Source organism: Zonotrichia albicollis, chromosome 23 (assembly GCF_047830755.1).
Source record: "Zonotrichia albicollis isolate bZonAlb1 chromosome 23, bZonAlb1.hap1, whole genome shotgun sequence".
Taxonomy (NCBI): Eukaryota; Metazoa; Chordata; class Aves; order Passeriformes; family Passerellidae; genus Zonotrichia; species Zonotrichia albicollis.
Window position 1 is genome coordinate 5,065,313 of NC_133841.1, and position 27,806 is coordinate 5,093,118.

The window sequence follows — 27,806 nt, forward strand, 5'->3', positions numbered from 1 at the left end:
ACATGGGCTGGCTAGAGAAGAATGGTGCTGTAAATGAGCCCAAAAATGGCCTTGCATACACTCGATTGCAAACAGATGCACCAGTGGTTGACTTGTGGGTGTGGGATGGGGAGTGATGAGAATTTATATATACCTTCATATATATATATTATATATTTTAATATATTTTAATATATTGTATATTATAATATGTGTTTTATATATAATATATAATACTAATATATATTAATATATACTTTAAATATTATATTATATTATATTATATTATATTATATTATATTATATTATATTATATTATATTATATTATATTATATTATATTATATTATATTAATATTATATTATATTATATTATATTATATTATATTATATTATATTACATGATACAATACAATTCAATACAATACAATACAATACCATAGTGAAGGTATTTATATATACCTTCATATATGTATAGATATGTATTATATATATTATTTTTTTAATATATTGTATATATAATATGTGTTTTATATATTATCTATATAATACTGAGCTATATAAATATGTATTTAAAATATGTTATGATATGATATGTTATGAAATGATATGATATATGGTACGATACGATACAATATGATGTAATATAATGTAATGTAATGTAATGTAATGCAATGCAGTACAATACAATGCAATACAATGCAATACAATACAATGAAATACATGACTTTAAAACATAAGTGACCTTTGCAGCTTGGGGGATGCCTGGGCAGGGCTCTGGGGTGTCCTTGTGCTGTTGCTCTGGTCCTTGCTGGGTGATCTCCAGGCTGGGGCTGAGGCAGGTGCTGCTCTTGCTTTGGTGGCAGGTGGAGAGCGGCCGAGCTGATCCGGAGCGTTCCCCCAGAGGTGCTGCCCCAGCTGAGGGCCAAGGTGGCCGCCATGGAGCTGCTCAAGGGCCACAGGGCTGACATTGGCCTCCAGAGAGCCTGGCAGGGCAACTACATCGCACTGGTGAGTGAAGGGACCTGGGCTCAGGGGCTGGAAGGGGAAATTCGGTAACGCTAGTGTTGGTTTATTGGGAGGGGAAGTACTTAGAAATTTCCTCTGTTCATGTGGGTTCAAAACATTGACTTCCACTGCATTGGGAGTGATTTTTGTGAATAAAGCAGTGCCATCAGCTGTCTCTACAAACAGGCAGAGCCAGGCTTCACTGGGAGACTGAAATGTTGGATAGAATGAAAAACACAGGGACTGAAAGAAATTCTCTCTAGGCAGATTTGATTGCTTCCCTTTACTCCATCCTCCCTTGCAGCATTTTGGTGTGTCAAGGTTTGCTTTCCCGAAGCACAGAAGGGTGGAGGGAGCCCTGTCCTGAGCCTGTCTCTGCTTTTCCAGAAACCAGACAGGGCCCAGAGCTCAGGCTCCTTCACCCCCGTGGCCAACGAGCTGAAGCGCAAGGACAAGTACATGAACATCCTCTTCTCCTGCCACGTGCGCAAGGTAACGGGGCTGGGGCGCCCAGGGACCAGCAGGTGACCCTGGGCTGCTGGGACAGCACTCAGAGCCCTTCCAAGGAGCTGCATCAGGGATGTTTGGGTGGAGCAAGGCTGGGTGGCTGCTGGGGCCTCATCGTGTCCATTGTTGAGTCCCTGCCCGTGCAGAGTGCTGGAGCTGAATGGTCTTCAAGAACCCTTCAACCCAAACCATTCCATGATTTCATTATAAAATCACTTCCTTCTGCATGACTGGTTTGGGGTTGATGTTTTTTGTAGCAGAATTGGGTTTTTTGTTAACTTGGTTGGAAGGTTTAAACAACAAATTAAAAAACCAGACTTGCTTAATTGTCGTGGGTAGCTCCTAATGATGCTGGTTGGAAATATCTGTCAGGGAAGGATATTTTTAATTTTACAAAGCCAACAGACAAACTCAATTTTAGTGGCAGGCCAGTGCTGTGGGTGTTCAGGCGTTTTTAAGAAGCTGTATATTCTTCTTTTTTTGTACATATAAATGTAAATGTATATATAAAATATATAATATTTGTTTTATATATATAACAAATATTACATATAAATCCATTTCCCACATTATCAAACCCTATTGGGCCAGGATGGCACTTGGTGCTGGCACGTGCAGCCTGGCCCAGTGTTCAGGGCACATTTGTCACATCTCTCATGTTAAATATATATATATATATAATAATAATATATATTATGAATAAATAAATAAATAAGTATAAATATAATATGTATAATATATATGTATAATTATATATATATTATATATTATATTTTTATATATAATATTATAATGTGTTTTACATATCATAGATATAATATATTAATATATAATATAATGTAATATAATATCTAAAATATATAATATTTGTTTTATATATATTAAAAATATTACCTGTAAATCCATTTCCCACATTACCAAGCCCTATTGGAAATGCCAGGTTGGCACGTGGTGCTGGCACGTGGTGCTGGCACAGTGCTCAGGGCACATTTGTCACATCTCTCATGTTAAACCTGGTTCCTGTGGGTTTGTAGGTTGTGTTTGATCTCTGCTGAAAATTGACTCACGTGAAGCTTTAACAGGGGCCTGCAGAGTGAATTATAGAAATGAAATTGTAATTATCAGGTGATTTCATTGCTTCCCTTAAATAATTCTCCTGAACAAAGCAGCAATTGACAAAAAAAGGCTGCTCGAGTTCATCCGTGTTTTATTTTCATGATTCAGCTTATTTGAGGATTCCTGAACAAAAACTGTGCTGCTCCTGCTCTTCCCTGAGGCAAGAAGGTGTTGGTGGGAAGGTGTTGAAGGGCACTTTGGTGAGCTGGGCTGAATGTTTGATTTCTGAGGCAGCATCAGCCTTGCTCTGTGGCTTCCTTCAGCTACTGAGTCACCAAACCACACGTGAAATAGTTGTTAAGTGTCAACAGCAATGTCAGGTGTCAGCTCTTGGAAATGTTCAGTCTAATGCACTTCTTTCCTTGCACAGAAAACTCATGAAAAGCAAAAATACTGAGCAACTTGAGCAGACACAGGTGGAGCCCAGAGCTCACCCATTTAAACACTTTTATGAGTAGAGCAGCCCCTGTGACCTGTCTGATATTGGCTCATTAAATTCATTGACACAGAATATTTCAGCTGATGACATTGATCTAACGAGCTCTTCAGGAAGAATTTAGAAGATTCCAGATCAGGAAGACCTTCCTGGAAAGGGTGGTCAGGGCTTTGGCAGGGATGGAGTCCCCATCCCTGCAGGTGCCCAAGGAACACCTGGATGTGGCACTCAGTGCTCTGGGCTGGTGACCAGGTGGGGATTGGGCACAGCTTGGATTTGATGGGCTGGGAGGGCTTTTCCAACCTCAATAATTTTGTGTTTCTAAGTCTAAATAGTAAATTTATTCCAGGAACTGCTCTCCAAGTTTTGAGCTGCTGGTAAAGTTTTCTTTGCCTGTGTGGGGGCCCAATTTCAGCAGCTTGAGCTGAATAATAATGGGGGGCTCTGTTTGGAGCAGTTTTTGCAGGAGGGCTGGGAAAGGCTTTGAAGCCTTGCTGAGGGGAGGGGAATGAGCTGTGTGCTTGCTTCCCTGCAGCAGCTACAGGTAGAAGCAGGTCATTCCTGCCTATGGAAAAATCCATCTTTTCTGAGCATTGTGCTGCTCTTCACTTTTTCAAAGGAAATTTTCAAGATTTTTGCCTTAGGAAAAACCAAATGCATATTTCATGCAAACCTCCAGATTTTGTTGGATCACCTAGGAAACAACTCTCTCTCTTTATTTTCTTTAGAATGAGGTTTTTCTTCTCACTTTTCCCTTGTCACTTGTGGCACCAAGCTCCATTGACAGGATCATCTCTTTCAAAGGCCCCTTCAGTGTCCAGAGGCCATTGGCAGAAACCTGAAAAACTTCCTTGAAGATTTTTCAGCTCTTTGCCAGATCTTCATTTCTCCCACGAGCTTGTCAGGAAGCTAAATTAGGACTGATTCCCTTTTGGATCAATAAGATAAAAATACAGAATGCCCAGAAGGTGCAGGGAACACAATGCTGGGAAGGGCTGTTCCCCAGGAGGGAATGAGCTGGAGCTGAGAACAGAAGGCCTGTCCTTACTCCTACAAGCCCAGTAGTGGTATTTGCATTTTGTGTGCAATTTTGAGTGCAAATTTGTGAGAGCAAATTTGTGAGTGCAAATTTGTGTGAGTCTCTTCTGTGCCTGCTTCCCACTGGGACAGGTTTTACTTTAATCCACAGCAGTATTATTTACCCAAATGCACTGTAGGTGCATGAGGCACCTGGAGCTTGTAAAAAGCTGGAATGACATGAGAATTTGCTCCTCAGGTGAGATGAGCTGCTGGGCCTCACCTTTGGTGCATTTCTTTAGCTGAATTTTAGTGCTAAAACCAGCAGGGAGCCATGAGAAAATAGTGGGATTGAAACCATGCCTGTAGAACTCCCACAATATTGGCTTGGAATACAGTTTTGGGGTGTTTCAAAATATATCAGCAGGGGCTGAGGGTGAATCCAGGTGTGCCAGAGGCCAGGGACACCTGGTGTGGATCAGCAATAGTGTGGCAGCAGGAGCAGGGCAGTGACTGTCCCCTGAGCTGGCACCGCTGGGGCACCTCCAGTGCTGGGGTCAGCTCTGGGCACCTCATGGTGAGAAGGACCTGGAGGGGCTGGGGGTGTCCAGGGCAGGGAATGGAGCTGGGAAGGGGCTGAGGGAGCTGGGCAGGGGCTCAGCCTGGAGCAAAGGAGGCTCAGGGGGCCCTTGTGGCTCTGCACAGCTCCTGACAGGAGGGGACAGCCCAGGGGTCGGGCTGTGCTCCAGGGAACAGGGACAGGAGCAGAGGGAACGGCTCAGGGTGGGCCAGGGGAGGTTTAGGATGGATACTGGGGAAATTTCTTCACAAAAAGAGTGCTCAGGTTTGGCACAGCTGCTCAGGGCAGTGGTGAAGTCCCCATCCCTGGGGACAGGGGTCAGTGGGCAGCCTTGGCAGTGTTGAGGAACAATTGGGCTTCATGATCTCAGCAGGTTTTTCCAGCCCTTCTGGCTGTGAAAGCTGAGTGTGCTTCCCATCTCTGCTTCCCATCTCTGCTTCCAGCCAGCAGCCACAGCACCTCCTGCCCTGGGGTGGCTCTGGTGTCACAGCACCACAAATCTGCTCCCTTTGTCACCAGGGGCTGGGGTGGGACAGCAGCCAGGCCGGGTCATGGCAGTGCCCAGGGAGTGTTCACTGTGTCAGACTCGGCAAACAAATCAGTAAATCAATTACTTGATTGATCTGAGCATTGATCTGAGCTCTGGGGGACAGATCAGCCCCAGGGACTGGACTTTGGTTCAGCTCCCAGGACCTGGAGTGTGGAGAGCCCAGAGCTTCCCCAGGTCCTGGTTGAGAAACTGATGCTGTGTCACCAACATCTTTTATGAAAAATCCTTTCCTTAGGGTTTTCCTCCTGAGAAGCTGGAGGCCTCAGGAACAAAATGTAAACAATGGTTATCTGCTGCTGTGGGATGCAACAGGTGCATCTGTGATTGGTCTCATGTGGTTGTTTCTAATTAATGGCCAATCACAGTCAGCTGGCTCAGACAGAGTCCAAGCCACAAACCTTTGTTATCATTCCTTTTTTTTCTATTCTTAGCCACCCTTCTGATGAAACCTTTCTTCTATTCTTTTAGCATAGTTTTAATATAATATATATCACAAAATAATAAATCAGCCTTCTGAAACATGGAGTCAGAGCCTCATCTCTCCCTCATGCTCAGACCCCTGTGAGCACGGTCACAGAGCTGCTCCAGCACCCACCATGTGGCACCAGGCACTCCTAACCTACTTTCTCAGGGCCATTCAGTGTTTCATAGCCTTTAGGCTTTTTTTCTCCCATTCATCTGCTTCCTAAAATAATCCTGGTTACTCAGCATCTCTTCCTGTGAGATTCCCAGGCCCTCAGTCTTGTTCTTCACCTTCTCTGAAGCACCAGATTGTCCTTCACACTCAGCACCCTGGTCCTTCACAGGCTGTTCCAGGTGATCCATGGCTCCCAGGACATTATTCCCATGTTGTTCCTGTGCCAACATTCTGCTTTTCTGAGCTGCCTCATGTCTGTGTGCCAAGATCTCTCCAGAGCTGTCTGAAATCATCCTCGGTTGCTTTTTCTGAGTCAGTGCCGTTAATGTAAAGCTGTCACAGAGCTCCCCAATTTGCATTTTTTGCCTTTATCTGCTCTGAACTTTGTCACTCTGCTGCCTCCTGACTGAGGATATTTAAGTTCTCCTCTTGTCTCCTGATTTCACCCTGGAAAATCCTATTTCTGTTCATCCTCCTCACGTCTTCCCCTTGTCTCCCCTTCTCAGTTGATTAATAAATATCTCAGTGACTGTGATACAACCATGACTTGGGTTTTGCCTCAGTGAAAAACAATTTCTACTTTGTGCCCTACTTTCTTAGGCACTTCCAAAAAACCTTTACATCCTGCCTGATGAGTGTTTAGTGCTGAGGTGGAGCTGCAGGGAGAGCTCAGAGCCCCTTCCAGGCCTAAAGGGGCTCCAGGAGAGCTGGAAAGGGATTGGGGACCAGGGATGGAGGGACAGGACACAGACCAGGGATGGCCCAAAGCCTCAGGTCTGGACTTGGCTCTGCAGGGCAGGGATTCTCCATTTGGGGTGCCCAAAACTCCTGGATAATGTGGGGAACACTTGTTCAGGGCTTGGATGTGGTTGGGGAAGCATCTGGCCTTGGTTTGAGTGAGAACTGGAATTTCCCAGCTCTGCTGGGTGACTGGGAATGTTGCTCCCCTCTCTCTGTATAATGGAATTCCACGGACCATGATCCCTTTTCAGCGCTCCAAGGTGCAAGGAGAAAACCTGTTTAGGAACTGTGTGGGTTTGGGGTCGTTTTGTGTGAGTTTGGGGTATTTTTCTGTGAGTTTGGAGTATTTTTCTGTGAATTTTGGCTGTTTGTGAGTTTAGGATGTATGCTGTGTGACTTTGGGGTACTTTTGTACAAATGGGATATTTTTGTGTGAGTTTGGGCTATTTTTGTGTGTGTTTGGAGTATTTTTATGTGAATTTTGGCTGTTTGTGAGTTTGGGGTGTTCTGTGACTTTGGAGTATTTTTGTGCAAGTTTGGAGTATTTTTGTGTGAGTTCGGAGTATTTTTGTGTGACTTTGGGGTATTTTTGTGTGACTTTTGGCTGTTTGTGAGTTTAGGGTGTGTGTTGTGTGACTTTGGGGTATTTTTGTACAAGTTTGGGGCATTTTTGTGTGAGTTTGGACTATTTTTGAGTGAATTTGGGGTATTTTTGTGTGAATTTGGGGTCTTTTTGTGTGAGTTCGGAGTATTTTTATACAAGTTTGGGGTGTTTTTCTGTGAGTTTGGAGTATTTTTCTGTGAATTTTGGCTGTTTGTGAGTTTAGGATGTATGCTGTGTGACTTTGGGGTACTTTTATACAAATGGGATATTTTTGTGTGAGTTTGGGCTATTTTGTGTGTGTGTTTGGAGTATTTTTATGTGAAATTTGGCTGTTTGTGAGTTTGGGGTGTTCTGTGACTTTGGAGTATTTTTGTACAAGTTTGGAGTATTTTTGTGTGACTTTTGGCTGTTTGTGAGTTTAGGGTGTTTGTTTTGTGACTTTGGGGTATTTTTGTACAATTTTGAGGTATTTTTGTGTGAATTTTGGCTGTTTGTGAGTTTAGGCTGTTTGGTATGTGACTGGGGTATTTTTGTGAGAGTTTGGAGTATTTTTGTGTGTTTGGGGTATCTTTATGTGAGCTTGGAGTATTTTTGTGTGACTTTGGGGTATTTTTGTGTAACTTTTGGCCGTTTGTGAGTTTAGGGTGTGTGTTGTGTGAATTTGGAGAATTTTTGTGTGAGTTTGGAGTATTTTTGTGTGACTTTTGGCTGTTTGTGAGTTTAGGCTGTTTGGTATGTGACTGGGGTATTTTTATGTGAGTTTGGAGTATTTTTGTGTGACTTTGAGGTATTTTTGTGTAACTTTTGGCTGTTTGTGAGTTTAGGGTGTGTGTTGTGTGACTTTAGGGTATTTTTGTACACATTTGGGGTATTTTTGTACACGTTTGGGGTATTTTTGTACACATTTTGGGTACTATTGTATGACTTTGGGGTATTTTTGTACACGTTTGGGGTATTTTTGTACACATTTGGGGTACTATTGTGTGACTTTGGGGTGTTTTTGTACACATTTTGGGTACTTTTGTGTAAGTTTGGGGCATTTTGGAGTGAGTTTGCCCTTGGCAGTGCCCAGGCTCGCTGGCTGTGTCCCTGCAGGGCTCGGTGGCACTCACAGGGTGTTTGTGTGCAGGTGAATCGCTTCAACAAGGTGGAGGACAGGGCCATCTTCATCACTGACCGGCACCTGTACAAGATGGACCCCACGAGGCAGTACAAGGTGATGAAGACCATCCCCCTCTACAACGTGAGTACCGCCCTGGGCAGCCTCACCCGGGGCTCCCTCGGGGCAGTGTCTTCATTCTGTAGCTCCATTTTCATCTCCATAAAGTGGAAAAAGTCCTTGGCTTGCAGTTTGTGATATATTTAATGTTTTTATAGCAACCCCAAAGCATCAGGGTGGGATTGTTGGGGTGTCCTGGGCAGGACCAGGGGTTGGATTGGATGATCCTGGTGGGTCAGGATATTCCATGGCTCTATAATCCTATAGAACCTATAGTTCTATCATCTATAATTTCATTTTGGTGCATAAAATAAAATAATTAATCCTCTAGTAATAAAAAATAAAAGAATAGTAATAAAATATAGAATAGTAATAAAATAAAATAATTAACCCCATAATAATAAAAAATAATTAATCCTATAGTTCTATATATATATAGTTCTATAATTTAATTTTGGTGCATAAAATAAAATAATTAATCCTATAGAATTATATTCTTATATTATAGATATTATATAATTAATATAATTATAGTTCTATAATCTATAATTTAATTTTGGTGCATAAAAAAATAATTAATCCTCTAGTAATAAAAAATAAAATAATAGTAATAAAATGAAATAAAATAATTAATCATATATTAATAGAAAATAAAATGATTGATAGTAATAAAATAGAGAATAGTAATAAAATAAAATAAACTAATTAATCCTATATTAATAAAAAATAATTAATCCTATATTAATAAAAATAATTAGTCCTATAGTTCTATAATCTATAATTTCATTCTGGTGCATAAAATAAAATAATTAATCCTCTAGTAATAAAAAATAAAAGAATAGTAATAAAATAAAATAATTAATCATATATTAATAGAAAATAAAATAATAGTAATAAAATATAGAATAGTAGTAAAATAAAATAAAATAAAATAATTAATCCTATATTAATAAAAACTAATTAATCCTATAGTTCTATAATCTATAATTTCATTTGGTGCATAAAATAAAATAATTAATCCTATAGAATTATATTGTTATATTATAGATATTATATAATTAATATAATTATAGTTCTATAATCTATAATTTAATTTTGGTGCATAATATAAAATAATTAATCCTATAGTAGTAAAAAATAAAATATAGTATAGTAATAAAATAATATAATTATTCCTATATTAATTAAAAAGTATTAATCCTATAGTTCTATAATCCATAATTTAATTTTGGTGCATAAAATAAAATAATTAATCCCACAGTAATAAAAAATAAAATAATAGTAATAAAATATAGTATAGTAATAAAATAAAATAATCCTATATAATTATATAATTATATTATATATATTATATAATTAATATAATTATAGTTCTAGAATCTATAATTTACTTTTGGTGCATAAAATAAAATAGTTAATCCTATAGTAATAAAAAAAACAATAGTAATAAAATATAGTATAGTAATAAAATAATTAATCCTCTAGTAATAAAAAATAATTAATCCTATAGTTCTATAATCCATAATTTAATTTTGGTGCATAATATAAAATAATTAATCCTATATTAATAAAGAATAAAATAATAGTAATAAAATATTGTATAGTAATAAAATAAAATAAAATAATTTATCCTATAGAATTATATTTTTATATTATATATATTATATAATTAATATAATTATAGTTCTATAACCTATAATTTAATTTTGGTGCATAAAATAAAAGCTAAACCCCCAAACTGCCTCTTGCAGTTCTCCCTCCCTGTTTGAGTTTGCTTTGCTGTGTGCAGGGCTGGCATTTCACAGCAGCTTATGGCACCAATCCTGTGTCTCTGAGGGCTTCTCTGATCCTTCAGGTTCTGCTTGAATTTATTTATTTTTATTTCTTTCTATTTGTGTCAATCTTACCGAAGCTAAACTCCGAATTTCGGTCAGGTCTGGCCCTGGGGGTGGCAGGGTGGAGCTGCCAGGCTGGGGATCAGCAGGGCTGGAAGGGGTGGGCAGCGCCTCGGCTTTGCTCCCCAATCCTGGAGCTGCATCTCCCTCAGCCCGAGGTGCTCTGGTTATCTCCAGCCTCCAGAGCCTGCCTGGAAATGCCCTGCACGGATTTTCTGGGATGTTTGCATTTGGAGGAATGACAAACCTGGCATGTCTGCATTGCTGGGAGGGCAGGGATGGGATTAGGGTGAGGGTGAAATCTCATCTGCAGATGTGGAGGGGATGATTGGCTCTGGCTGCATCCACAGCGTTGGGTTTGGAGTCTCCTCCTGCCCTCCTTGCTGGGCACCCAGCACAGAGTATCCATGGAGTAGCTACTCCCAGTAGGAGTGCTGGCTGCAGCAGGCAGTGTCTCCATGGCAGTGCCTCTTGTTTTGAAGGGAAGCTGCCCTGAGCAGCTGCTCTCCTGCCGGCTGCTGTGCCCCAGCACTGGTGGCTCCGTGCTCTGAGGGGCTGGCAGCACATCCTGCTGTGTGCCCGTGTAAACTGGGGCGCAGATAACCCCAGCCTGGTGCAGACACCCCCAGCCTGGTGACAATCAGGGTGCAAACACCCCCAGCCTGTTTAAAACACCCCCAGCCTGGTGAAAACCAGGGTTCTAACACCCTCAGCCTGGTGAAAACCAGGGTGCAGACACTCTCAGCCTGGTGAAAACACCCCAGGCTGGTGAAACTCAAGGTGCAGACATCCCCATCCTGGTGGAGACACCCCCATCCTGGTGAAAACCAAGGTGCAAACACTCCCAGCCTGGTGAGCAACAACCCCAGCCTGGTGAAAATGAGGGTGCAAACACCGCCAACCTGGTTAAAATTGGGTGAAAACATCCCCAGCCTGGTGAAAATCAGGGTGCAGACACCCTCAGGCTGGTTCAAACACCCCCAGCCTGGTGAAAATCAGGGTGCAGACACCCTCCACCTCATGCAGACACCCCCGTCCTAGTGAAAACCAAGGTCCAAACACCCCTATCTTGGTGAAAATCAGGGTGGAGACACCCCCAGCCTGGTGAACAACACCTCCAGCGTGTTGAAAATACCCCCAGCCTGGTGAAAATGAGGGTGCAAACACCCTCAGCCTGGTTAAAACACCCCCAGCATGGTGAAAACCAGGATGCAAACACTGCCAGCCTGGTGCAAACACCCCCATCTTGGTGAAAATGAGGGTCCAAACACCCCCAACCTGGTGAAGATCAGGGTGCAGACCCCCCCAGGCTGGTGAAAATCCCCCCAAACCTGGTGAAAACAAGGATGCAAACACCCCCAGCATGGTGAAAACACCCCCAGCCTGTGAAAATCAGGGTGCAGACATCCCCATCCTGGTGAAAACCAAGGTGCAAACACTCCCAGCCTGGTGAAAACACCCCCAGCCTGGTGAACAACACCCCAAGCCTGCTGAAAACCAGGATGCAAACACTCCCAGCCTGGTCCAAACACCCCTATCTTGGTGAAAATTGGGGTGGAGACACCTCCAGCCTGTTGAAAATACCCCCAGCCTGGTGAAGATCAGGGTGCAGACCTCCACAGGCTGGTGAAAATCCCCCCAAACCTGGTGAAAACGAGGGTGCAAACACCCCCAGCCTGGTTAAAATTGGGTGAAACCACCCCCAGCCTGTGAAAATCAGAGCACAGACCCCCCCAGGCTCCCAGCAGAGCTCAGCCACCCCCACACTCACAGAGCCTTTGAGCACAGAGCTTTCCCACACCTGATTGTCCAGCTGTTGCCACCCAGGTGTTTTTTGGTGGTGTGGACAAGGCAGGATTTTGTCCATCAGGATTTTGTCCATCAGGATTTCTCCATTTCTGCATCAGGATTTTGTCCATCAGGATTTTGTCCATCAGGATTTCTCACCATTGGTTTCTCCACCTTTACCTTAACCAGAGTGTGCAGGTCACAGAAATTCACTGAGTGCAGGATTAATGAGAGATAAATCTGTGTTTATCACAGGTTTAGGACAATGTGTGTTTTACCTGTGTGCCTGATGGGTGTAAAGGTGCAGATTGTACATTTAGAGCAACACAAAACCAGATCATTTATCACCTGAACATTTCCCTCTGAAATCCTTAATGCCTTAAAAATGAGAGCTAAGCAAGTCAGGTACAATTTCAGAAAGAAATGTCAGTAATTGTTGCTTTTTCACCTGTAAAAGGTGTGTTTAAAATAGAATATACTTTCCTACAGAGAGCACCACGGCAGGCTTGTGGTGATGTTGTTTTGGTTGTATTTTGGCTCAGTGTTGGTTGTATTTTTGGCTCTATGTTGTATTTTGGCTGTATTTTGGCTCTGTATTGTATTTTTGGCTGTATTTTGGCTCAGTGTTGGTTGTATTTTTGGCTCTGTGTTGTACTTTTGGCTGTATTTTGGCTCAATATTGGTTGTATTTTTGGCACTATGCTGTATTATTTGCTGTATTTTGACTCGATATTGCTTTTATTTTGGCTCAGTGTTGGTCCTGTGGCTGCTTTGCAGTTGCTCAGGACAAGAGCAGTTAATGATCTGTGCAGATAGAACTCTTGCTCTGAGAATTCTCCCATTTCTGCAGCTATAAATCAGTTTTATTGGTAGATCTGCAGTTATTCCCTTCAGGCAATAACTGGCCAGACACTTTCTTTGACCTGAGCAGGAATCCTTGAGATTCCAGGGGTCCTGGAGTGCCTGGCACAGGAGGGATGGGGTCCAGGACATCCTCTGCTCACCCATACCGGTTGTCAAGGTGACATTCCAGGGTGGAAATTGGATTAAACCAAGCTTTGGTGGATTCTGTGGTGTAAAATTGCAGCTCTGTTCACAGTTTCTCCTTGTACCTGCCCTGGGGAGGAGCCCCAGCCCACCTGGGCTGCCCTGGGGAAAGGGAAAGGAGGAGAATTTGGGCTGTCTTTGATTGATACACAAAATATTTCACAGAATAATGGGATTGAATTTGGATTGGAAGAGATCTTGCAGCCCGTCCAGTTTCACCCCTGCCATGGCAGGGACACCTTCCACTATCCCAGGCTGCTCCAAACCCTGCCCAGCCTGGCCTTGGAAACTTCCAGAAATCCAGGGGCAGCCCCAGCTGCTCTGGGTGCCTGCCCACCCTCCCAGGGAAGGATTTTTTCCTAATATCCAATCTAAACTTACTCCCTTCCACTCCATTTGTACTTCTCTTGCCAGGATATCTCAGATTGAACCCTGGCAAAGTCAATCCTGTTGAGCAGTTTTGTTCCTCATTGTAGTTATGGTTTATATTTGTTGCCTAATGTTTATATTTGTGTTGTTTTTCCACCTCTGAGTTCCTTTGCACACTCTCCCCATTTTTCTGTCCCTCCTTTCATAGAAGCCTTTCCACCATGTGGAAGGAGCTGATCATGATACAGAAATTCCTTCATTTTTGGGACAGGAGCGATGGTTTGAAATGCTCTGAAGGTTTTTTTGAGGAAAAAATGGACAATAATGGCACCAGTGGTGATCTGTATCCATGCAGCCCTGATGAGTGTTCTGTGGGCAGAGGGATGCTCCTTCCCAGGCCAGGGCTGGAATCCTCTGCCTGCTCCCTGCCAGCCTTTCGGGAGTGCCCTGCCAGCACAGCAGCATCTCGGGGTGGTGTTTCCATGGAGATCTCACTGGAGACACTCGGCTGATGCCTGCTGCACTCACAAACTTGTTTCCAGCTGAGGAAATCTCTCCCCATCTCCCAGAGCCAGCTTTGCCTGGAGTCCCTCGTGTCCCTGCCGAGAGCCAGCTCTGCACTGGGACTGGGGAAAGGGCTGGGAAATCAAAACTGAACCAGGTTTGATTTGATTTAGATGGAAGGAAGGGATTTTTTTACAATGAGGGTGGGCAGGCTCTGGAGCTGTGGCTGTCCCTGGATCCCTCAAAGCCAGGCTGGATGGGATTGGAGCAGCCTGGGACAGTGTGAGGTGTCCCTGCCATGGCAGGGGTGAAACTGGGTGGCTTTATGGTCCCTTCCACCCAAACCATGCCATGGCTGTGGGTGAGGAATGTGCCATTCTCTACCCAACCTAACAACAGCTTCCCTGCTGGTTCTCCACATGGAGCTGCTGCTTTGGGGGATTCTCTGTGTGGATTTTTCATCTGCCAGCACTCTGGCATTGCCTCAGAGTACCAACACACAACTCTTGTTTTTACCTGAATTAAAACCAAGCAGGTACTGCCTGAGAGGGATAAAAAGGCACCCAAGCAGCAAAAGGCTCTTGCAGCCACATCTCCCCTGCACTGAACACAGTAAAGGATGTTCTGCACAAGCTGAGGATTTTTTCCTGCTCTTCAAGCAGGGCCAATATTAGTGTTGGTAAATACTGAGATAAGCACCTTCTCTGAAATGATTTCTTTTGTGTGGCATTTATTCACTCAGAGTCTTGTAGGGAGGGGTGAAATGGGAAGATTTTGAAGGGCTCTTGGCCTCCTAACAGGGTTCTGTTGAATAATTAATGTTTAAATTGCCTTTTCAAATCCAACACTGCGACTTGTTCATCTTTCACACTCGCTGCACATTTAAAACCTTGATGGCAGCAGTCCCTGTGGTGCTATTGTGCTCACAGGAGGGTATTTAAGCATGCAAATTAATTTGAAGGGGCACTGGAAAGCCAGGCAGCTGTCAATGCCTGTGCACGAGGTGGAGCTTGTTGGGAAAGCATTTCACATCCCCAAAATAGCCTGAACTGGGAATAAACCCCACCTGTGCTGGGGCAACTGGTGACAGGAGGGTCAGCAGCTGCTGCCCCTCATTCCTGGGGGAAAAACCAACAAAACCGCAGGGGCTGCACCTTGTGGGGAGTGTGATCCCAAAAATAGGGCACAGAGCAGGCTGCTGGGCTGGGCTGGGATTTTCGGGGGGGCTGAGGCATCCAGGGCTGCTGGAGCAGCTTCATTGGGAATTACTCATGGTGAGCAAAGCCAGGGAGCAGCCTGAGCCCCCTGGGCTGGCAGGGCTTGGGAATCTCCAGCTGGACTGGGGCACACAGGAGCCTTTTCCCCTTAAACCAGGGAATAATGGAACTGTAATTTCAACAAAATGCTTTATGGGTGCCTCTGACTTGTAGGGGAATGGGGCTGCCCTCTGCAAATCCCTGGATGGCTCAAAGAAGCCTCTTAATGGACAGGGGAAGTCCTCTGTGTTCTCTCTGTACTCATAATCCTTTCACTTATTTTATTTTATTTTATTTTACTTTCTTTTTTATTATTTTATTTTATTTCATTGCATTGCATTCATTATATTCTATTTACTTTATTTATTCTATTTTTTCGTTCATTATATTCCATTTACTTCATTCTATTCTATTTATTTTGTCCCACATATTATATTCTATGTATTTTATCCCAATTATTATCTTCTATTTATTTTATTCTATTTTCCTTTCTCTGTTTTGCTGTATTTGCTTTTTGAGGCTTTTTTGCCCTCTTTACACTTTGTTTCCCCAGCACAGATCCTTTTTTGCTTTCTCTAATATTCATATTCTGAGTAACCTGTGCTCCAGATTGCCCCTCCTAAAAATTCCCTTTTTTTCCCTTTGTGAGATGATGACAAAGCTATTGATGAGCCAAGTGCAAAAAGAAAATGCCAAAAAATAAAATCCCCAAACCAAACCCTTGCACCTTTTTATTTTATCAGGAGAGGCAGAACTCAATCCATGCCTGAACATGGGAATCATTGAGGCTTTGCAGGGTTTGCCACTCAAATTCTTCCTAAATTCTACCTGCAATTCACAGTTCACAGAGTTGTTCAGGTTGAAAAAAACCTTTAAAATCATCAAATCCAGCAGCAGCAGCACCACCAAACCGCATGCCCAGTGCCACATGCACACATTTATTGGGCATTTCCAGGGATGGGACTCCAGCCCAGCTGTGCCAGGGCTTTCAGTGGAGGAATTCTGCCAATGTCCCCCTGCCCGGCCCTGGCACAGCCTCGGCCACCTCTGGTTTGCCAGAGTGAGGGTGGGAGAGGCTGCTGGGCAGGGGAGGGGGACAGAGGGTGACAGACACTCCTGTGAGGGTGACAGAGGGTGACAGACACTCATGTGAGGGGGACAGACACTCCTATGGGGGTGACAGACACTTCTGTGAGGGTGACAGACACTCCTGTGAGGGTGACAGACACTCCGATGAGTGGGACGGACAGACTCTCCTGTAAGGGGGACAGACACTCCTATGAGGGTGACAGACTCTCCTGTGAGGGGGACAGACACTCCTGATGAGGGTGGGACTCAGTGGGGTCACCCAGGGGGGTTTGAGGAGAGCTGTGACCTGGGGTGCTGGGGGAGCAGCTGGGGACATCCTTGGGTGCCCTGTGGCCCTGGGGACGCAGGAGTGACAAAGGGACAGTGACACAGAGGCACAGCAGTGACACAGGGGCAGTGACACAGGAGGTGTCTGGAGAGGGGCACAGCAATGACAGAGGGGTACAGAAATGACTGAGGGGCTGCTGGGGAGGGAGAGGGGCAGAACAGTGACACAGGGACACAGCAGTGACACAAGAGGTGTCTAAGGAGGGAGAGGGTCACAGCAGTGACACAGGGGCTACCAGGTGAGGGAATGGGGCACAGCAGTGACACAGGGACACAGCAGTGACAGGAGCTGCTGGAGAGGGGCACAGCAGTGACACAGCAGTGACACAGGGACACAGCAGTGACACAGCAGTGACACAGGGACACAGCAGTGCCCCAGGAGCTGCTGGGAACCATCCAGGCAGGCTGAGGACTCTCCCTCCCTCCTCTCAGGCTGCTGAATTCCACAGAGCCGCTGTTGTTTGTGCTTGCTCAGCTCCTGGAGGGGCACCCACCCAGTGCCACCCCTCAGCTCCCTGCTGGGGCATCCTGGAGAGGAGAGAAGCAGCCTGGCAGTGCCACAGGCACAGGGAATCGGGGAATCAGGGAATGGCTGGGGTTGGAAGCACCTTAAAGCCCATCCAGTGCCACCCCTGCCATGGCAGAGACACCTCCCACTGTGGGATTTTTGGGGTCCCCCAATGAAGGGAGGAAATTCTGAATGTGACTCCATGTTCTCAGAAGGCTTTTATTCTATATTATATAGAATATAAGCCTTCTAAGAACATAGAGCCAGATTATATAATATGTTATGTTTCATTATGTTATGCTATGGTGTATATTATATTATATTATATTATATTATATTATATTATATTATATTATATTATATTATATTATATTATATTATATTATATTATATTATATTATATTATATTATATTGATACAGACAGAAGGTTTAACAAGACAAATATGAAAAACTCCTGACTCTCTCCAGAGTCCCAACACAGCTGGACCATGATTGGTCATTAAGTCAAAACAATTCACATGAAACCAATCAAACACCACCTGTTGGTAAACAATGTCCAAACACATTCCAAAGCAGCAAAACAAGGAGAAGCAAATGAGATTCTCCAGCTTCCCAGGAGAAGAATCCTGGGCAAGGGGAAATTTCTAGAAAATATCACAGTGACATTCCACTGTCCCAGGCTGCTCCAAGCCCCATCCAGCCTGGCCTGGGACACCTCCAGGGGTGGGGAATCAACATTTTTATATCATTATAACCCTGTTCTCCCTTTCTCTCCTCAGCTGGTGGGGCTCAGTGTCTCCAATGGCAAGGACCAGCTGGTGGTGTTCCACACCAAGGACAACAAGGATCTCATCGTTTGTCTCTTCAGCAATGACCCCTCCAATGACAGCAGGATTGGGGAGCTCGTGGGGGTCCTGGCCAGTCACTTCAAGAGGTCAGTGCTGGGCTGGGGCTGGGGCTGCTTTACACCCATTTTCAAGTGGAGACCATCCCTGGAGTCACTGTGGTGCTGGGCTGCCACAGTGACCTCTCTTCCTGACATTTTTGGGGCACACTTTTTACCCACAACACTTGCTTCCCTCTTCTGTGTTCCTCTTCTGCCTTCCCTCTGTGTGTGTGTGACACAGCCACAGGGACAAATATCACTGAAGGTGCACTTGGAGTGTGTCACAATGGCTCCTGAGGGCTTCCTGCAGCCAAACTCTTCACATTTAAAATGAAAATGGAGTTTTTCTCTGCTCAGATTGACCCCTGCCCCAGTACCATAAATTACCAGCAGGTGATTTATTGCTTGAGCAGTAAATCCTTGCTGTGCAATGTCCTCTCTGCTCCCTGGAGTCTGTCTGTCCTGTAAATCCTGAGCCAAAGCTGGTGATTGGTGTGGGGGCACCTGGGATTGAGCTCCTGGAGCCCAGAAATGAATTCCAGGCTGCAGCAGGCACAGCAAGGAGCTCCAGGGGGAATCAGGGTGTGCAGTGAGCAGATCTTTGGGTTGTTCCTGCTGCTCCAGAGGAGGTTCCCAACAGGAATGGTGCTGCCAGCACCTGCAGCCTTGGCTTTGCTCCTCACAACCTCCACAGAACTCTACAGGTAAATCTTCACACAGAGCTGTGAGTGGCAGGAAAACAAAAGGGAATTTTGGTCACTTGAGGGTATTTTTCCATGAATTCAAGAAGACTGTGTTGATCCAGCCCCTCTCACCACCACAGTGTACTGCCTGTGCTTCTTTGGGCAGGGGCTGGGTCCTTTGGAGATGAATTCTCAGCATTGGTGTAACTTGTTTGGGGAAATTCAGTGCTGCAAAGCCACAGGAAACATTCTCTGGTTTTGCTTTTACCTGAATCTCATTTCATGGCAAAGGCAGCTGCTCCTGCAGGCTCAGGAGATTCTGTAAGGCAATGTTTGTTTGGGAGTCCTGGAAGTCCCTGGATTCCCAAACAAATTCCCAAACAGAGCCTTGCCAGCTCTCTGGTGTGGGGACAGGCTGTGACACTCTTGGTGACACTCCAGGTCCTGTGTTCAGTCTCCAATTACCCAAAATTGCTTTTAATTTTGCTCAGATTGCCCCCCCAGCCCTTGTGTCACCTGTCCCCCACTCAGCCTCAGGCAGAGCTGTTTCATTTTAACAAAGTTGTTGTGACCACAGCCTGAAACATTGCACATTGTCCTCCTAAAGGTGGGAACTGCTCATTTCCAGTTTCTTACGCTGATTTTAGCAATGGCATTTCTATCTTTCAAAAGAATTTGGTTTAATCTAATCCCTGTCTGTAGGAGAAATATATTTATGTGCTGATCAGCTCCGCTTAACACAATATTAGCATTATTTTAGTGCTTCAAATGACAAATCTCAGCTGGGTAAATGGGAGAGCTGCTGTAGAACCCATTTTTCTGCAACATCCAATAAAAGTTCCTGGATGAAGGGCAATGCCCAGGACAACTTGCATTTAATTTCCCAAATATATAAATAGCATGGTTTCCCTCTTCAAAGCAATATCTGTAAATCAAAACATTCAGGAATGTATTCGTGTTTTCCATCACTTTCCATTTTCCTAGAGTCACAAACTCCTGTCAGAGGATGGGATTGGCTGAGCCTGTGCTGGGCAGGCACCGGGGGAATTGCTCATTAACGAGGGAATTCCTCATTAGCCAGGGAATTGCTCATTAGCAGGATTAGCTGTGGGTGCGCCCTGCCAGGGTCAGGTTTCTCTGCCCTGCCTGAGGAAGAGCTGAGGCTGAGCCAGCAGGAAAATCTCAAAAGTTCAATTGCTTGCAAGGTTCCACCCATGGTGGGGTTTAGGAGCTCTGCTCCAGCTGTGGGAGCAGCTCCTGTGGGTTCTGGGGCTCTTTCTGAGCATTAACATCAATTTCCAGCCATCCCAGCACCCATCCTGAGTTCCTGCTGGGAGGTTTTGGCAGGGCTGAGGTGTCCTAGGTGATAGGTGATGATCCTTTAACTGTGTGTGATTAAACCATGTGAGTTCAGTGAATTCTGTGGTGTAGGAAGGGGGGGAGGAGGCTGATGGTGTCACCCAAACCTTCTCATCCAGATGCTTTCTATCAGGTTTTATTTTTTATTCCAAACTCTTTGAACCGGGAGCTTCAATGCTGACCCGTCTGTTTGGGAATTTTGGACATTTTAGAACAAATACAGAGGTGACATCTGTCAATGCTGCATTCTGCAGCTGCTTTTGGGCACAAAGGCGTCACATTTGGGAATGTTTTGCCTGATTTCACATTTCTTTGCATCACCCATGAAAGCTTCACTCAGCTGTGTCTTTTAAAAGTTATTCCTGGTAGGAATTGTCTTAGTTTGAGGTTGTGCTTCACAAATAAGTGTTTATACAAAACTAACATGAGGCTGCTGTGAGCTGTGACATTTTTAGTGAGTCAACAGGAGTTCAAGTGACACTTCTTCTGAGTCAGCTGGATTTGGGGTTTTTTACAAATCAGCTGAATTCCCAATGGAAATGATGGGGAGCTGGATGAGGTGTTGATGTAGTGAACACAAAGTTCATGTGTGCCTGCAGAGCAGTGAGCAGTGTCCATGGGCTCCCCTGGGAATTCCCTGGAACAGTTTGGGGGATCCAGTGGTCCCCTGCAGGAGCAGGTGGGTGAAATCTGGTGAAATCTTCTCTCAGCATCTCTGCTGCTCACAGTGACCCCAAGATGTGTAAGAAAATCTCTTTTCCCAGCCTGATGGTCAAAGAAGGAGTCAGAACTCTGCAGTTCTCATTCTCAAGGTTGTTTATTGTTTCTTATCTATAAAATTCTTTCTCTGGCCTGCCGAGGTCTGTTCAGCAGGCCAGACAGAGGCACACTGCTGTTATCTTTTTATACTAAAATCTACATGTACATTATTTACAATTACTTCCCAATACCTATCACCTATGTTAGACAGTGAGCTTCTACTCCAAACCAATCCAAAAGTGCCAACATCACCCAGAAGATGGAGGATAAGAACAGGAAGGAGAAAGGCTGGACACGCCCCAATTCCTCCATCTTGCCCCATTCTAAAAAACCCAAAATCTATTTTTCACCCTATGATAAATTCACTATCATTCTACTTAAACTTTCATGTCTTGTAATTCTTTATATAAAGGTTGGTAATTGTTTTTTCCAAGGGCTAAATCAAAGGCACAGGGGTCTTGGGCTCTGAGCCCCCTGGGCAGGGTCTCAAATCCTCCAGGGCAGCCAGAGGGATTTGCTGGGTTCTGACAATCTGGGTCAGGTTTCTGCCCTTGGTGCCCAGCAGGAAGCAAAGGATCTGTGCTGAGCTCAGTGCCCTCATCCTTGGTGTGCCAAGGCAGGGAGCAGGAAGGGAAGGATTTGTATTTTCCCTTTCCATTTTACATCCTCAGGCTCTAGAAGATGTCCGGAGGCAGCAGTGCAGGGCACTGAGGGTTTTCTGGGTGTCCTTCACCTGAGGTGACCGAGCTGTTGTCACCTCCCTGTGGGTGATCTGAGCCCTGGGGGTGCTCAGGTGTCCCAGGGAAGGTGCCCAAGGCCCCTCCTGCCCCCAGGCTCCTTCCCTGCCCTCTGGGAGCAGCCAGGGCCGTTCTCTGTGCCTGCCCACACTCTGGGATCAGGGAGTGGCTGCTCCAGCGCTTTCTGTCCCAGATCCCCACATTGCCTGAGCCACAGCCCCTGGGCTCCTTCCAGCATTCCTGGAGGGAAGGGGGACTTAAAAGAGCAGTCAAAAGCAATCCCTGCAGAACTCCAGCAGAAAATCACTTGCCTGAGGATAATTTTCTATTTTCCATTGCTCTTTGGGACCTGTCAGCCAATTTCAATCATCAGTTTGCCCTGGATTCATTTATTTATTATATATATTATATTTTTATACATATTCTTACTATATATGTTATATTTTAATATATATTTTACTATATATAAATAATACATATAATATAATAATATATATTATATATTAATATAAAATATATAATAATATATTTTATATATCGTAAATAATAATATTATTATATAATTATATATAATGAATTATAATAAATATTATTATTTTATGATATATATTATTTTATTATAGATTGTTAGTAAATAATTATATATAATTATATCTTTTATATATAGTAAAACATATAAATCTAAATATAAATTTTATATGAATAGAAAAAATATAAAATATAAATATATTTTTATATATAAAATATAAATATATTTTATATATAAAATATATTTTTTACTCTATATATTATGTTTTTATGTATTTTTACTATATATATTATATATAAATATATTCAATATATAATATATATGAACAATATTTTTGTACATTTTTACTAGATATATTTTTATATATTTTACTATATATATATAATATGAATATATTCTCTATATAATATATATATACAGAAATTACATTTATTACAGAATTACAGATGTAAATTGGAGCCACCTGGGACAGTGGAAGTGTCCCTGCCATGGCAGGGGTGGCACTGGGTGGGCTTTGAGGTCCCTTCCCACCCAAACCACTCCATGTTCCCCAATAATCAGCTCTGGTAATTCCTCTGTCCACCTCACAGTTGTAATTGGGTTGAGAAGAGAGTTTTCCTCGGGACAACAAATGAAAGATTTGTTGAAAGATATTGTACAAATTTGCACCCTGCTGAGACTGTCTCTGCTTTAATTCTTGTACATCCTGGAAAACTCTCGTTGCAACTTTTTCCAAACACTTGTCCTGTGAGAAGGGAACTCATCAAGAAGATAATTCCCTTCCTTAAAACTCATCTTGCCACTGCTGCTGCTGTTCATCCTCCATCTCTGAGTGGGGCCCTGGCCAGGGAAGCCTCCCCAGCTCACATTTCTCTGGAAAATTATTTTTTGTTACACTTCTCAATGTGTTCCTGACATGGAAAAATAGATTTATCTCCCTCAGTGTTGGATTAATCCTTTTTGTGACCCAGAGATGGGTAACTGAGAGATGTTTTAAAAACTTTTATTCCATTTTCAGTCTCATGTGAAGGGTGAGACAATACAGATGTTCTAATTCACACTATTACAATCAAAAGGTAACTATTTTAAATTACAATACATTATAAGTGTTTCTTAGCTTATCAGCTTTTGCTGCACCATGCTGTAAATGCCTTAAAGCCAAACATCTCAAATTACCCTTCATGAATCTTATTACAATGCATCTTTCACAGTTATTTCTCTAAAATATCTAATCTTATTTACAAAACCATCCTTTGAAACTTGTTTCCAGTTCCATTTCTCTCTCAACAATGTCTGTCCTATTCCATGGCATTTCTAAGTCAGCATTTCTTATCTCAAGGTTTACACACAGATACATTCTTTGTAGACCTTCTATTAGACTTTAGGAATTTTTTACAAATCCATTTCGCACCCCTCAGTGCTGGGTTTGTGACACTGGGAACACAGTGAGCTCCAGGGAGGGCTTTGGGCTCTCCCCAGGCTGATGAGTTTCTGTGAATCCTTTCTTTGAGTCCCAGCCTCTGCATCTAAAAGTCCATTCTTGTGTCTGATAACATAAATAGTAACAATTAATTGTGTTTCATGGTCTTCCTTTGAGTCCAGAGAGGGTTTTTTGGTCAATTTTCCTTCCCTAATCTGCCTGTGCCCTGCTACCATTGTGTGCCAGCCCCAATTTTGTACAAAAGCCTCTGGAAAGTGGATGCAATTTTATTCCTTTTTATCCTTTATTCCAGCAGCCCTGTGTAACTTTGGTGCTTTCCCTTCTCTGAGCAGCTCCTGGATGTTAAAGCTTCATGTCCAGGGTCCTCCTGGGAGTAAAAATGAAGTTTTTGGGGCTTGAGGTGCTGAAGGAGATTGATACTCCTTCCCTTGGTGTCACTTGGGGTTTCCTGGAATTGTTCTGGCCCTTAAAAACACTGGATTACTTTGGGAATTTGCACCCAGGTTTCCTCAGTAACTGTAATTCCTGAAATTCTCTCCAGTGGCCACAGGTGCTCTCCAGGCCACCACCCCAGTGGTACAATGTATATATTGTACAAATGGTGTTTGTTCTCAATGACCTGTGCTGAGTTCTTTGAGCTTCCCAGCTCATTCTCTGTCTCCAGCTGAAGGATCTGCTGGGTTAAACAAGTGAATCCTTCCCATCCTTGGACAAGCTAAAGCGCGAGGGTGGAACTGGATTTATTGTAGTTTGAGGGGAAAAAACAGAATTGAGACTCAGAAGAGGCGAGCCAGTTCTGGAGTAGGAAACTCAAAGCCATCCTCATCTTCCTCCTCATCCTCCTCCTCCTGCTCCTCCCTCAGGCTTTCAGAAGCCTCAGACCCCTAAATATGGATTTTATTTTTAGAGCCCTCAGGATTTTCTGTGTCATTTATGAGGTTCTGTCCAGCTCCCTCCTCTCTTTGAGATATTTATGATCAGAAAGCAATTCAGGTAATCAGCCCTGAAGATCAGGAATTCCTGCATCCCACAGCCACCCTTCCCAATCCAGCTTCCCTGTTGGTGCTGGGAACTGGGGATTTCCTTCAGCAGTGGGAACAGAAAATGGAAGTTTCTTGTATTACAAACCTTTATCTGGCTCTGGGCTCTGCTCAATGTACTCATTATCACAAATTATCACAAATTATTATTTTCAGTCTTGAGCTGCAGCTCTCAGTGCTCATTCAACACTTGGAAAGTTTGACACAAATCCACACTTTTTGCTTTTCCTGTGAATGTTCAGAAACCCCGTGGGTGTGGCACTGGAGTGATGAGCAGGGTGCTGGAGTGACACTTGGACTTGATGATCTTAAAGGTTTTTTTCCAGCTTTGATGATTCTGTGATTCCATGAACCATCACCCTGCCTCCGTTAGAACCTGACAGAAGCAGAAAGCAGCTCCTAAAAAGTGTTGGATGGTACAAACAGAGCCCCAAATCCTCTGCTGCATCCCAAAATCCCAGAATGGTTTGGGTTGGAAGGGACCTTGAAGCCCTGAAGGGTGGCAGGGTCACCTCCCACTGTCCCAGGCTGCTCCAACCTGGCCTTGGATATTTCCAGAGATCCAGGGGCAGCCACAGCTGCTCTGGGAATTCCGTCCCAGCCCCTCCCCACCATGCCAGGGAATAATTCCTAATTCCCAATCTCCCATCCATCCCTGCCCTCTGGCACTGGGAGCCATTCCCTGTCCCTCCATCCCTTGGAAATCCTTTCTCCCCAGGTTTCCTGTGGCTCCCTCAGACCCTGCAAGGCCACAGTGGGGTCACCTCTGGTCTCCTCTCCAGGTGAACACCCCCAGCTCAATCCCAGAATGTGTGGGTTGGGTTTGGGCTGGCACAGCCTGGCTATCATTCCATGAACCATCACCCTGCTGCTGTTAGAGCCTGACAGAAGCATCTCCTAAAAAGTGTTGGATGGTACAAACACAGCCCCAAATGCTCTGCTGCATCCCAAAATCCCAGAATCACTGAATGGTTTGGGTTGGGTTTGGGCTGGCACAGCCTGGCTGCCCCAGCAGCTGCCCTGGCACACGGGCTGTACTATATATTATATATATCATTATTTATATATAATTATATATAATATGTATAACATGTAATATAATATAAATTATATTATATTATATTATATTATATTATATTATATTATATTATATTATATTATATTATATTATATTATATTATATTATATTATATTATATTATATTATATATTATAATATATATAATGTATATAGTAATATATATTACTATATATAGTAATATATATAATATATTATATATAATGCTACTATATTATATAAAATACATATTTATATATTATATGAAAATATATAGTATTATAATAGTTATTATAATACTATATATATTACTATTATAATTCTGTATATATATACTATAATACAGTATTATAATAGTAATATATATAGTATTATAATAACTATTATATATTACTAGTATAATACAACATATATTTTAATATAATATAGTAAAATACTATATTATATTTTAAAAATTAACTAAACTCTACTAAAGAATACAGAAAGGATACGGACAGAAGGCTAAAAAGATAATAATGAACATTTGTGAGTCTTTCCAGAGCCTCAGCGCAGCTTGACTGTAATTGGGCATTAAATCAAAACAACTCACAGCAGAATCCAATGGAACAATCACCTGTGGGTAAACAATCTCCAAACACATTCCAAAGGAACAAAACACAGGAGAAGCAATCAGGTAATTCATGTTTTCCTTTTTCTCTGAGGCTTCTCAGCTTCCCAGCAGCAAAATCCTAAGCAAAGGGATTTTTCCAGAAAATGTGAATAGCACAGTTTCCCACCTTGGCTCTCATTATTCCCAGTAAAGGTCTTGGTGTGCTGCAGAGCTTAGGAAAAGCTTTGCCTTTAACTGCTCTCCTTCAGTCTGGGGAGAGCTCTCAGGGTCAGTCCCAAAGAGGTTTCTGTAAAAATGAGGACAGCAATGGTTTTCAAGGCCTGAATATTTTTAGGATCATGGAAATTTAATAAAATAAAGAGGATCACTAGGTTGGTCATGTTTGAAATAATGAGGAAAATATGCCTTTTTCTCTTTAATATTCAAGGGAATATTAAATGTTAACATTGATTAATATATTAGATATTTGATCCAGCCATTTTTTACATTCTTACTTAAAACAAAGTATCATAAAAATATAGATTAACAAAGCTTTCCTGCTCTTTTGCTCTGTGGCATCTTCAGCAGGGCCAAAACTGCTTTTTTCCGTTTCCTTTCCTCCCATTCTCCTCTGGCCTGGCTCATTGCATCTCCTGAGCTCAGGTTTGAGTTGTTCCCCAAAAGGCATTTCTGTGGCTGCTCTGTCAGAAGTCATTGGGATCCCAGAAAATCATTCCAGTTAATGATTTCAGTCTATTTAGTGACTCTAATTAGTGATTTTTCACATAACTCAAAGGTTAAGCTTAGAGGGGAGGTTTGGGGTTGGGTTTTTTCAGGATGTGTGGAGATCTCACTGATAAAATCTGAATGTGCTGAAGACCCTGAGCTTGGGGCTTGGCATTTTTGGAAATGTTTGAGGACCTTTTTAATCAGACACTAAATATTTCGCAAAAATATTGGCTCCCAACAATTCCTTCAGAAGTTGAGCTCAAATAAATTAGAATTAAAACATTGGAAAAACAAGACAAAACTGTTTATTACTTGACAGATTTTAGAGCTTTTATTTTGTTTTTTTTTTCAATAGATACAGAACTGAATCTGTGAGTTAAAAGTAAAGCTTATGCTGTAAAACAGGCTAGAAAAAAATCATATTCCTGGTATAAAACTGAAGTAAATTAACTCAATCCACTGAGCCTGGAGTGTTGCTCTCTATACAAATCCTCCTACACCAGGTTGTCATTTTTAACCCACATTTCTGAGTGTGTTTGGTCCATGGCTCTCCTCTTTCCCCTTTGCTCTGCCAAATTCCTAAATTAAGCAGTGTTGGCTTTTTGATGTAATATAAGAAAGATTTGCATAAGTGCAGTTATGGTAATTTTATGGTGAGTTTTAATGTGTTGGCTTCATTTCAGCCCTTCAGATCCTTAAATCACTTTTGATTAGCTGTTGCTTAAACATTGCTTTTTTCCCCCTTTTGAAAACAGATGCATTGAGGATGAGCTGAGGGAAATTTTGTGTAAATCTGCTTTGTTGCTGGAGTCACCCTGAGG

General features: G+C 42.9%; 1 protein-coding gene across 1 annotated transcript in view; it reads left to right on the top strand.

Annotated features, from left to right (window-relative positions):
- Nucleotides 1-27,806, top strand: part of MYO1D (myosin ID) — a 172,532-nt gene that overhangs the window by 94,731 nt on the left and 49,995 nt on the right. Inside the window, exons 18-21 of the mRNA XM_074557944.1 lie at nucleotides 845-989; nucleotides 1,374-1,478; nucleotides 8,304-8,417; nucleotides 17,957-18,111. Of these exons, the coding sequence (XP_074414045.1) occupies nucleotides 845-989; nucleotides 1,374-1,478; nucleotides 8,304-8,417; nucleotides 17,957-18,111 (519 nt within the window). The remainder of the gene's footprint in view (nucleotides 1-844; nucleotides 990-1,373; nucleotides 1,479-8,303; nucleotides 8,418-17,956; nucleotides 18,112-27,806) is intronic.